Raw genomic sequence first — 12,183 nt, 5'->3', positions numbered from 1 at the left:
AACCAAGAAGATGCAATCTCAATGTTGGAGGGTTTTCCTTGTTATGCATTTCATTTTGTTGTAAACAAAATAAAAAGTAACCAGGAAGCCTCGTCTGTAGTCATGAAAGTTTATTAGAATACTAAAAAAAAGCTATAAAGACTTTCTCTCTTTTTTTCCCCTAGCTCTGTGATAGCAATATACCTCTTCCCTTCCCATCTCTATGGTGCCAATACTCTCCACCTCCCAGTCTCTATGGAAGCCAGGAGTCCGGAAGTGCCGCCCCTAAAGGGGGCGGGTGGCTGAATGTTAAGCCCGGCTGGTGCTTATTCCAACTGTCAAGGGGGAAGCAGCCAAATTAGTGCCCATGGCTGGCTCAGCAGCAGCAGCGGCGGGAGGCGCCGGCAAGCGTGGGGCCCCTTCAGTGCCCGATATCTACAGCTCCATGGAGTATGGGCCTGTCCCAGAGGGCACTGGGGCAGCCCAGGTAAGGGAAGCAGTCTGGGAAGCGCCCCCCGGACGCCTGGGTCCCCGAAGAGGAGAGCGCGAGAGAGGGATTCAGTGGGGGTTAGGAATTCAGGGAGATGTTGGAAGAGGAGAAAAGTGTGGCTCCAAGTGGGATTTCTTTTCTTAAAAAGCAAAGGTGGGAGCAGGAGCAGATTGCAAACAGGAGGGTCTAGGTCTAGGAGAAGGTCTGCCTTCCTTCCCCAGAGCCCACCGCCCTTTGCCCTGGTCTTTACCCTCTCTTCCCCGCCGCTCTTCAACCCTGACCTTCGATCCTCTGCTGAGCCAGCGGTCTCTGCTGGCTGGACTCGCCGCCTCTCACGTGGGTGTCGTTGACCACCCGAGCTCTAAAGGTCTCCCTCTTCCCTCCACGGTGGCACGTTTCAACTATTATTGTTATTTAAGTCTGCATTTAGGAAAAGGGACGCGGAAGAACTTGCGCGTGCTCAACGTCAGGCAGCCCTGCCTTTAACTAACAGAGCTAGAGAACCCTGGAGAACGCAGGAATCCGGCCGATCTTTGCTGCAACGTACAAAACACCCTTAGAATGGGAAGCAAAGTCTCGCCCGTGCTCGAATCCTGGCAAAGCTCTTGCTTCGCTCCTTTCTCTCTCTCTCTTGTCTCGTCTGAATGTAAATGCACGTCTGCATTCCAACCCCGTGTAGGGCATCCTCTCCGCCCCTTGAGAGAACACGGGAACTGACTGGGGGATTCTGCTGCAGATATGCAAGCACCAAACTATGCTTTTCTTGCTATCTTGCTGGGCTGCAGCTAGACTAGCTGTCCTGGGGGGGGGGGGCAGTCCGTGCCGTGCAGCGATCTGCTGCGTTGAATGAGCAGAGCGCCCAAAGGAGGCGAGGTAGACGAAGCTGCGCTCGGACTCCTCGGTTCCACGGGAGGTTCAGCGCCTCGTTCTCTGCTTCGCGGGGGCAAAGAGAGGGTCTCTTCCAATAGGCGTGGCTGAGCGACCCGATTTGAATCAGGGTCATATGCATACTGCGCGCCCATTGGCCAGCGCGCCCGTGGTAAGTCCCACCTCGGGTTACGTGCTACCGCGGAGGTACCCGCCCCTCTTACTCCGCCTCGCTCGGTCTTCTGGGTTAGGGAGGGGGCTGTATCCCAGCGTGCACCGGGGTTAGGCTCCTAATTAAACCGAGCTGGGGGGACCCCTATTCCATTTATTTTTATTAGATGTTTGCTATTATTTTATTATAATAATTATTATAATCGCCAGCCCTTTTCCCATTCCGGGCATGTCCTCGCCTTCCCCTTCTTCCTTCCTGGGCCCCAAGAGCGCGGATCGCCCCAAAGTGCCCCGCACCCGGGCAGCCACTTGGAGCCACCGGGAGACGCTGGATTTCCTCGCCTTGTGGGGGGAGGAAGGGATCCAGGCGCAGCTGAACCGCTGCCACCGGAATGCCGACGTCTACCAGTGGATCTCGGAGCGGATGGCGGAGAAAGGCTATTTCCGCGACGAAGACCAGTGCCGGACCAAAGGCAAAGACCTGAAGAAGAGTTACAAGCAAGCCAAGCTGCAGGACGGCATCGCCCGACAGAGGTGCCGCTTCTTCCACGAACTCGACGCCATCCTGGGCAGCGGCGGGAGCAGCAGCAACGGAGGGGGCGGAGGGGGCGCGGCGCCTTGGTGCCAGGTGGTGATCAAAGAGGAGAGCGATCCCGAGCTCGACCCCGAGCTCCACGAGGACGAGTACGCGTGGACCCAGGTGTCCGTGACCGACGGCAGCAGCGACGTGGATCCTCAGGGCGAGCCTTCCTCCTCCGCAGTAGCGGCCGCCGCCTCGTCCTCCTCCTCCTCCCAAGCAGGGGTCGGGGGTTTGCTCCACTCCGAGGACCCGACCCTCCACCACCAGCACCACGTGGCAGGCGGGATCGTCAAGGAGGAGAAAAGTCCCGGGAGAGAAGAGAGGGGCGGAGGGGGAGCCTACCTCTACGGCCAGGAGGACGCCCACGTGGAGACCCCCGGCGGGGCGGACGAACCTCTCCTTCGCCGGGAGAGCCGGACGCACTTGGAGACTCCTTGGAGACCAGGGCTGAACCGGAGAGGTGAGTGGAGCGAGAGGTGGAGTTTTTAGATGGGACGGGGAGGAGGAATATATGTGTCACATGTGACACATATATAGATCCTGTGCCGCATCTCCGGAGAACCCAGGAGTTCTAGTCCTCAGCCCTTTTCTACCCGGCCCTCCCCTGGTGCTGCAGCCCCGATGCCCGGGTTGTCAGAATGTTTGCCTTGCACTCTCTCTGTTCCTAATGACACTGAAGCCAGGAATCCTTTCCCACATTTCCACTCCCAAGGTTTCCCCAATAAATGGCTTCTTTCTACCTGGCCCAGGAAACCCTGATAACCTGACCACGCCCCCTTTTCCTGCACCCACTTTCCCAACATGGCATCCCTGTTAAACCCACTTCCTTACTGGAGAACCCTGGAAATCTTGGCAGCTTCGTTCCCAGCCACCACCCCTTCCTGACAGTAATAGAGCCCAGGAGTCCTGGCTCTTCTATGCATGCATGTTCTCTGATTATCTGGCTTGACACTCTTGGCCACCTCTACCTTTCTTGAGGTAAAGCCACTCAGGATTCTGGGGTAGCTCTTTCCAAAAGCACTACATCCCTTTCCTAAGGCTCTTAAGCAGTCCTTCCTTCACCTTCCTGCTGACAACTGCTAGGCATCACCACCTTCCAGAATGCCCAGGAGTCCTGTCTGGCTTTCAAACTCCTTCCTTTCCATGGGCAATGAGTTGCCTTAAGTGGTCATTCATCTGCTCTGCGTGCAGAAGGTCCCAGGTTTGGTCCCCGGCAGCTCCAGGTAATGCTGGAAGGACTTCTGCCTGATAACCTGGAGAGCTACTGCCAGTCAGTGCGGACAGTATTGAGCTAGACACACCCAGTGGGTCAGACTCGGTATAAAGAGGAATCTGTGCCCCCAGGAATCTTGGCCCATAACCTTTTCCTTCAAACTGGTCTCTGCCTAGTCTTTTTTCTCCTAATAGGAACCTAGACATGTGCTGGCTCTTGGGCTCTGATGGCCAAAGGGATGCTGAACTTAAAATCCTGAAAGCTTTCCTGATATATTTATGTGTGTTGGAGCCAATCCAGGCTAAAAAACCAGGAAATGTAAAAATATCAGCCTATTAATATCCCAGCCAATTTCCTGAAAGCACTCTTTAAAAAACAAACAAACAAAACCCCACAATTTTGCATCCTGTTCGTCGTATTAGTTTGTTACTCCATGGTCTGTTTTTGCTACTGTATTATATTTGGATGATCAGAGTAAGTGGAATATCATTGGAATGCAAAATAGAGCCTTGTATTTTAAGGCGTTACCCATTCGCCTTGGGCAACAAGGACAGGAAGGCGGGCAAGTGAGTGGGTTGGTGAAGAAGTGATGGAACCTCATCCATCCTCTGTGCCCAGTGTAGGAACAAGACAAGCTTCCAGAAGAGGGAAGCCCCTTTATATAAATGCAGTCTGCTTCCGGAGGAGGAGGGTGAGGTTCTCTGTATGTCCCCTCCCTACCCTCAAGGCTAGTACATTTGTTTTTTGCAGGCTAATAACCTTGGTGGGATGCAGGTGGCACTGTGGGTTAAACCGCAGAGCCTAGGGCTTGCCAATCAGAAGGTTGGCGGTTCGAATCCCTGCAATGGGGTGAGCTCCCATTGCTTGGTCCCTGCTCCTGCCAACCTAGCAGTTTGAAAGCACCTCAAAGTGCAAGTAGATAAATAGGTACCACTACAGTGGGAAGGTAAACGGTGTTTCCATGTGCTGCTCTGGTTCGCCAGAAGTGGCTTTGTCATGCTGGCCACATGACCCGGAAGCTGTACGCCGGCTCCTTCGGCCAATAATGCGAGATGAGCGCCGCAACCCCAGAGTTGGTCACGACTGGACCTAATGGTCAGGGGTCCCTTTACGTACAAAGCTTGTCTAAGAAGCAAAGAGGCCCAGGGACCTCTTAGGTTGAATGAACCAGCTGCGTCTTTATGTGTTCATTCTTGCCCCACTGTTTTCCATCTTGCATCTTGCTCTTTAAAAAAAAAAATCGATATAATGCCACTTGGGGTGCGATTGGACTGTTTTCCAATTCTTTAATATTTTCTGGGAGAATGTAAGGAAGCCAATCTACCATTCACAGCTACTCTTCATAAAAACAACCTTGCAGGTTACTTAATCGATGTAACCCATGTGGGCAAGCTGTTGGCCTGGAGAAAAGAGGAAGAGAAAAAGAACCAAGCCTCCTCAGCTTCACACAATTATTTATTTATTTTTAATTGCCAGAGGTAAACAGGCAAGCCGAAGTAATCGACAGTTGCCTGTAGCGCACTGAGGCTCTTAGCCAGTGGTCAGCAAACTTTTTCAGCAGGGGGCCGGTCCACTGTCCCACAGACCTTGTGGGGGGCCAGACTATATATTGAAAAAATGAAAAAAATGAATTCCTATGCCCCACAAATAACCCAGAGATGCATTTTAAATAAAAGCACACGTTCTACTCATTTAAAAACACCAGGCAGGCCCCACAAATAACCCAGAGATGCATTTTAAATAAAAGGACACATTCTACTCATGTAAAAACACACTGATTCCCGGACCTTCCGCGGGCCGGATTTAGAAGGCAATTGGGCCGGATCCAACCCCCAGGCCTTAGTTTGCCTACCCATGCTCTTAGCAATGGGTTGGATTTTATGCTGGTTTATGTGTAGTTTTGTCAGCTGACCTGATGGTGGTGCTATTTCATATAGAATCGGTGATGCTTTATTTCCCCCAGTGGTGGCATTGGGCTGGGTAGGGTATGTGGTATCGCATATCGAATCATAAGAGTTGGAAGGGACTCTGAGGATCATTTAGTCTAATTCCCTGGAATGCAGCAATACGCAGCTGCCCCTTACAGGGGATTGAACCTGCAACCTTGGCATTGTGAGCATTGTGCTTTATCCAACTGAGCTATCCAGCTTCAAGGTAGCTGTCTTCTTGAGTTTGGGTCCAAGCTCCTTAGGGCTTTCAGCACCACATCCTCAGACCTGGCCCATTAGCAAATTGGCAACAGCAATCCTCTGCAGATGAGGGACATGTTTCTGGTCGCTTGCTGCTGTGAGCAGTCCGGCCACCGCTTCTTGCACTAACTGCAACTTCTAGAGCAGATACCAAGGCAGCCCCACATAAAGCATGTCACAAAAATTAAACAACTCCTCTCCACCCTTCCCCCTGCAGTTTTCTCCAGGCCACGGACCCTGCTGAGCACCCGGGAGAAGCTGGCTCAGCTCCGCAACAGGAGGAAGAGGCCCCGGGACGACAAGTTCGGCGATCTCGTGCGGGACATCCGAGCGCACTTCCGAGAGAGGGAGAAGCTGTTCCAGGGCTTGTGGGAGGAGGAGAAAGCCCAGCGGGAGAAGGACCGGAGGCTGTGGACAGCCGAGATGGACTGGATCCGGCAGATGTGGGCCAAGAGCCAGAAGGAGCGAGAGGCGGTGGGAGACGGCAGGGAGGCAGATGGGCCTCGGCATGTCAAGGAGGAGAGCTGGAGCAGGGACCTCTGCAAGGACCCTGAGGGAGGACCTCGGAAAGACACCAGCGTTCAAGAGCCCCTCCTCTTAAAGGTTGCCTGCGCTGTAGTAGCCTGTCGGACCTCTGCTCCTTTTTCGGAGAACCCAGGAGTCCACATCCCCAGTCCCCACCCTAAGTCAATTTTTTCCAGTTCTTTAGGAACTTTCTTAGGGCCTATCCGATCTTATTGCTATTATTTATTTGAGGGATATCCTGCCATTCCTCCCGAAGGAGCCCCGAGCAACAGGCACAGCAGCAATAAAACCTTTTAAAATAAAATCTGAAAACGGCTTTTGGAAAAAACCTGAAAGCATTCTAAAAGCCTCTTAACCAGTGATCTCAGGGTTATGATAAGTCAGCAGTGGTTGTGCCCATTGTGTTGGTAGGGCGGAAGGCAGGGAGTCCATCAGTAGGTGGCGCCAGAGACAATGGCAGGCCAACTAATTCTGCTTTTGCCCTGTCTTACTGCTGAGTTCTACAAGGGCCAACACTGAGACTAAGGAGGAGGACGAGGAGGCCATCCTCTGGACCGGTTGTTGTCAGTAAGAAGTCAGGCAGTTGGGGATTGGCAGAGGGTAGAGTGAGGTTGGTGGGGCAGTGCCCCGCTGGCCTTAATGGGGCAGCCTCTATTGTGATTGGCAGGTCCATGAATGGTTGTAGCCTTAAAACCCTTGATCGTTTAAACAAAATGTAAGTAGAGGCTATGAACAAAAAAAGAAAGCAGAGACCCATGTAATCATTGTGGCGGTAGATTATTTCTTTCTCTTGATGTGTTCTTCTTGAAGTGACCTTGTCAATGTGGTTGAGTCTCTGTCTCTGGTGTGCAGAGGCAAGTGGGTCTGTCAAAATGCAGCAAGCAAATAATGACCAGACTACAGCCCACAATAGGAAGTGCGAGTGAGAGAGAGAGCATGCTTACATTCACCCACCTATGGCAGGAACAGACTGTAGATCCTTAGCTAGGTCAACAAAAAGTTGAGCGTTCAGGTTAACACCCCTGGACTTATGTCTGCCTCTAAGCAGCACACATTGCAACTCCCTCCTGCCTCATCCAATAGAGAGGCTGCTCTGGGATGCAATCGGCTGAAAGCCTTTGGCCGACCCAGTGATGGCGCAAGTCTCAGGGCCCTTGCAAAATGCCTCAATACCAGGCTGTTTATCCATCTGTCTTCTGTGTTCGGTTTTCCGTGTGCTCAGTCGTCTTCCTGGTTTCTGTGGACTGTTTTTTATAAAAAGAAGCGCACCCAAAATCCACATTTTAAAAACATGCATTTTGTACGCATTTTTTAAAAAACACACATTTCTCTGTGCATCCCTTTCCAGAAATATGCCTCTCTCTCTCTCTCTCTCTCTCTCTCTCTCTCTCTCTCTCTCTCTCTCTCTCTCTCTCTCTTGCACATTTTCTGAACCAAAACCACATCACAGATTTAATCCTAATTGATAGCTGTGTTTCCATCCAAATAAATGGCTGTTATACACACAGCACATTTAAAGCGTACACACCCAATAATCCTGTAGCTGAAGGATGCTGGGAATTGTAGCACATTGAGGGATACTCTACAGCTTCCAGGATTCTTGCGGAGTGTGTGTGTGTGCGTGCTTTAAATGTACGTTGTATACCTAGCCTAAGTTCAGGTTTATCAAGTTAGGCTTGAAGTGTAGACTGAACAGATTCATCCTCCTGTCCCTATACCTGGCCCAGTGTTGTCTGCTCTGTCTGGCAGCACCCTGGGGGCCAGTGGTCTTTCCCCATCACTGGCTCTCAACCAGGGGTTCAACCTGGGCCTTCCTGCTTTCAAAGCATGTGGTTGGGTGTTCCTCTCCTGCCAGGTTCCAGCATCATTACACTGATTCAGACCCTTGGCTGATCTAGCTCTACTCTGACTAGGAGTGGTTTCAGGTAGGGCTCTTTTCTGACCGGAGATCCCGGGGATCGAACCAGGGGGCTCCTGCATGCAAAGCAGATGCTCTGCCACTGAGCTATGACCTCCTCTTCTCTTGATCAAAGAGTTCCAGCACTGCTGCCCTTTGCTCACTCGACCTAAAAATAAGCTCCCTTGATCTGGTTTAGTTCCAAATTAGCTTGCACACAATTGTGCTGTTGGTTGATTAATCGTTTAAGCTTTAGCTGATTGGATCCATTAATCAATAGCTTGGGTGTGTATAGATTTGCACATGGCAGTACTTTGGGTTGGGGTGGATCAATACTTCCTGCGAAGTGCAGCTGGCACATGCCCTCCAACATTTCTCCAACGAAAATAGGGACATCCCATTCCATAATGATATAATTTTACCATTTATACCCACACATGTTACTGGGGACCCCCAGCCACTCTGGACCATAGCTGCCAAGTTCTCCCTTTTTTTAAGGGAAATTCCCTTATGCTGAATAGGCTTCCTCGTGAGAAAAGGGAAAACTTGGCAGCTATGAGATGGACAGCTTCTGACATATATAAAAACATCATTGAACATTAACGAAACTTACCTATACAGGGTTGCCTTCAGGCGGCTCGGGGATCGGATAGCTCCATACCCTCCAACATTTCTCCAATGGAAATAGGGACATCCTAAAGAAAAGTGGGACATTCTGGGATGAAATCAGAAACCGGGGTGGCTTCTCCAAATCAGGGATGTCCCTGGAAAATAGGGGCACTTGGAGGGTCTGTGGCCATATCTTGGAAGCGACATTGCTTTGTATGTGAGGAAGAATGTGGGGAATACATCTTCTATTTGCTTTTTTAAGAAGTGCTTATGCAGCCTTACAGACACAGTTAAATCAATTTCTAAAAGACATGCAGAAGCACCCAATTACAGTACAAAACTAAATATGGCAGCAGTTTTAAAAGCCCAGCACCCTTTTGGTGAAACATTCAAGTTCTTAAGGTCTGTTTGAAAAGAAGAACGATGGGAGTACACAAACCTGGGTGTCCCTTTAATTTTTTGTTTTCTCTCCCCACCCCCTTACTTTTTAGACCTGGCTGGAATCCCATGGCCGTAGTTTCGGGCATTTCATAGGCGGAGAATGGCTGAAGCCGGACGGAAGGGAGACCAGCACCACCAAGAATCCTACCACAGGTAGAGGCAGATGAGATGAGCTCCACAGCTTAGGGGTTGCCACAGAGAATGCCCTCTCCTGCCCTCTCCCCAAGCATCTGTGGACCAACCAAAAGAGCTTCCTCCACTGATTTTTACACCCATGAGGGTCTCTGTAGGGAAAGAAGCAGTCTGTGTGGAGCCTGAGTTGTTTAGGGCTTTAAACACTAATGTGAGCATTTTGAATTTGACTCGGAAACAAAGTGGCAGCCAAGGCAGCTGTTTTAAAACAGGGGTTGCATGAGATCTCGATGGAACTCCAGCCAGTAACCTGTCCACTGCATTTCGGACAAATGGCTTTTCCTGAGTCATCTTCAAGAGCAGCTGCATGTAGAGTGCATTGCAATAATACCACAATATCCAAAAGGTCTCTTGCAGATCATCCAGTGGATGCCAAACTGCCTTCTGTCCATTCCTGTTTCAGATGCTGTCAAATAGTCAATTGTCAAACAGATTAATATTCCTGTTTGTTTTTTTAAGAGACAGAATCTGACGCTGCTTTTTTATTATTATTACATAGAATTCCAAAAAGCCGCAGGGGTGTCTGATGGGGCTGTCTGTTATTCTTTGCGAGAATTTTAAAGCTCAGTTCCTGTGATGTTCAAAGATGAAAACGTTATCTGTGCAAACAGTGGCTTGGAGCTAGATGTTGCCCTCCGTCCATACAAGCCTTTTGATCTAGCAGTGGGAATCTTCCTGGTGGAAAGAGGCGGGGAAGCTCCCCGTTCAATCCCCAGCACCACCTCCTACCCTGTTCCAGAGGGTCCCTCACCCCACCCTGACAACCCTCTGGAGCAAGTTTTTGGATGGCAGAAAGTGTTGCAAGGGGGGAAGGGGAATGGGCAAAGGAACCTATACCCCTGTCTTCCGAAGGTAGTAAATGGTTAGATCCAAGTCGTTTTCTAAGTATATTTGGATATCTTGATTCTGAGACCTGCATTGGTATGGATTGGGCAGGGAAGGTTAGGATGGGTGGGGAACACATTGCAGAGCTATTAACCAAGGTAAGCTGAGGTTGAAAGGCTGTTTCTGAGTATTGATATTACCCAGGTGTAGTCTTTTTCCAGGACCCTTCTTCTTTCCAAATTGGAATGGCTGTTACTTCTTTGTCCAAAATAGTGAGGACTAGAACCCTCTTCTCTCTCTCTCTCTCTCTCTCCCTCTCCCTCTCCCTCTCCCTCCCCCCTTCTTCTTTGTCTTCATCGTCATCTTCAACTTCCAGATTCTTCTTAGCTTAAAACAGGGAGGAGCTGTGTCCCTCCAGAAGTTGGTGGGCTCCAGCTCCCATCAGCCCCTGCCAGCCTGGTCAAAGATACTGGGAATTGCATTCCAACAACATCTGGAGGGGCTGCAGATTCCCCACCCCTGAAAAGCCTTCTGCATCCTTCCTTCCACATTGTGCTGACGCCTTTGCAGAGTTTACGATTTGCTATAAAACCAGCCCTGGGAGCGGTGAGAGAGACCTCTTCTCCTTTCTTCCACACCCCACAGGGGAGCCACTGGCCACCACCCTTCAGGGAAGCACAGAAGACGTGGACGCAGCTGTTGATGCTGCCACCAAAGCATTCGAAAGTTGGAGCCAACTCCCTGGCCATGTCCGGGCCCGGCACCTGTACAAGTAAGTGGCCAGCCTTTTCTGACTCGTGAAAACTTTTCCTAGGCTTCTTTTGTTTGTTGCCGTTTCCCTCCTATAAAAACTGCGCAAGGCACCCTTTCAAAGTTTGGATAGCAATAACTTTTACTCACAGTGCCCTTTGCACTTGTAAGATTCAATATACACCTACAAGGCAGGCAGATACTACTTACGTTACTAATGTGTTATATAGGTTTATCAGCAAGACTAGCATTCTTACAGACACGGACTAATTCTGAGGCAGGCAGTGGCAGAAGAGAGCAGGCCTACTGCTCAGCTGCTCTTAAAAACACAAAAAGACTGTTATTAACAGGTATAGCGGTGTCAATTTACACAACTATACACAAGGCATTGGACCTCACAAGATCCTTTCTTGGAATTTTGCAGCCCTTGTGAGTATCAGCCCTTTACTTAGCATGTTGGATGCTCATTTCTCACATAAACAGGCGACCTGCTTCCTCTCTTAAGGTGTCACAGCTTCCCCCTGTTTACTGCGAAACATACAAAGGCCCTTTGGGTATTCTCTGAGGCCCACTTACACTTGACTGGTAGCCATCTCTTTTCCCCCCTCTCCCCAGCGTGGCCAGGACCGTCCAGAAACACCAGCGGCTCCTCGGTCTCCTCGAGAGCCTAGACAGCGGGAAGCTGATCCGGGAAGCCCGAGATGCAGACCTGCCTTTGGTCGTCCGCCATTTTTACCATCACGCTGGCTGGGCCCAGCTGATGAAGGTGGAGATGAAGGGCTGGAAGCCTCTTGGTGAGTTGGAGGGGCTGGATAGGGGCAGAGAGGGGCCTCCACCTCCCTCCTCCTTGCCCCACCTTTCCCCGCTGAACATTGCAGGGCCTCAGCTTACTGCCCTCTGCCTGGTTTGTTTTTTTAACACTGCGGTTTCTAATTGTGCCCAGAGGTCCAATACAAACCCAACCTTCCCTCCAATAGGTGTTGTGGCAGCTCTCATTCCCAGGAGTTTCCCGCTGCTGACTCTGACTTGGAAGGTGTGTCCTGCGCTGGCCATGGGTATGTGAAATGGAGGGAGGGCAGTGGGAACATCTGTTGGCCCCGAGAAAAGTGACAAAAGTGGACTAGAGCTGGTGGGACTCGGGTTCAAATCTCTGCTCAGCTCGCCGGCTGACTTGGAAGAAGGCTCCACAGTTCTGTCAGTTTTCTTGAGCTCTAGCGATAAGTGGGGATGTGGAGGGTGGGAGAATCTCTTGCCCTCCCCACCTTTTCCCCACCATTTCATACTTTTGCAAACCTTTAGCAGGCGCCCTCCCAAGTCAACTTTGCATAAAAATTGTTTATATTGCATTGCCATGCTGGCTTATTTTTCCACTATTAAAAAAACCCCAGAGACGTGGAAACTGGAGCTGTAAGATATCGGGGCACAGTGTATCCGGTTGGGATAACTCCTGGATTC

At 50.6% G+C, this 12,183-nt stretch overlaps 1 protein-coding gene across 1 annotated transcript in view; it reads left to right on the top strand.

The window, feature by feature from the left end:
• Nucleotides 1-476: 476 nt before the first annotated feature.
• ALDH16A1 (aldehyde dehydrogenase 16 family member A1) overlaps nt 477-12,183 on the top strand; it is a 44,744-nt gene continuing 33,037 nt past the window's right edge. The window contains exons 1-6 of the mRNA XM_035134259.2: nt 477-2,547; nt 5,707-6,092; nt 9,012-9,114; nt 10,624-10,750; nt 11,344-11,522; nt 11,706-11,783. Coding sequence (XP_034990150.1) covers nt 1,737-2,547; nt 5,707-6,092; nt 9,012-9,114; nt 10,624-10,750; nt 11,344-11,522; nt 11,706-11,783 — 1,684 coding nt within the window. The 5' untranslated portion in view covers nt 477-1,736. The remainder of the gene's footprint in view (nt 2,548-5,706; nt 6,093-9,011; nt 9,115-10,623; nt 10,751-11,343; nt 11,523-11,705; nt 11,784-12,183) is intronic.

The sequence above is a fragment of the Zootoca vivipara genome, chromosome 13 (genome assembly GCF_963506605.1).
Source record: "Zootoca vivipara chromosome 13, rZooViv1.1, whole genome shotgun sequence".
NCBI classification, from domain to species: Eukaryota; Metazoa; Chordata; class Lepidosauria; order Squamata; family Lacertidae; genus Zootoca; species Zootoca vivipara.
This window is presented reverse-complemented; position numbering and strand designations above follow the sequence as displayed.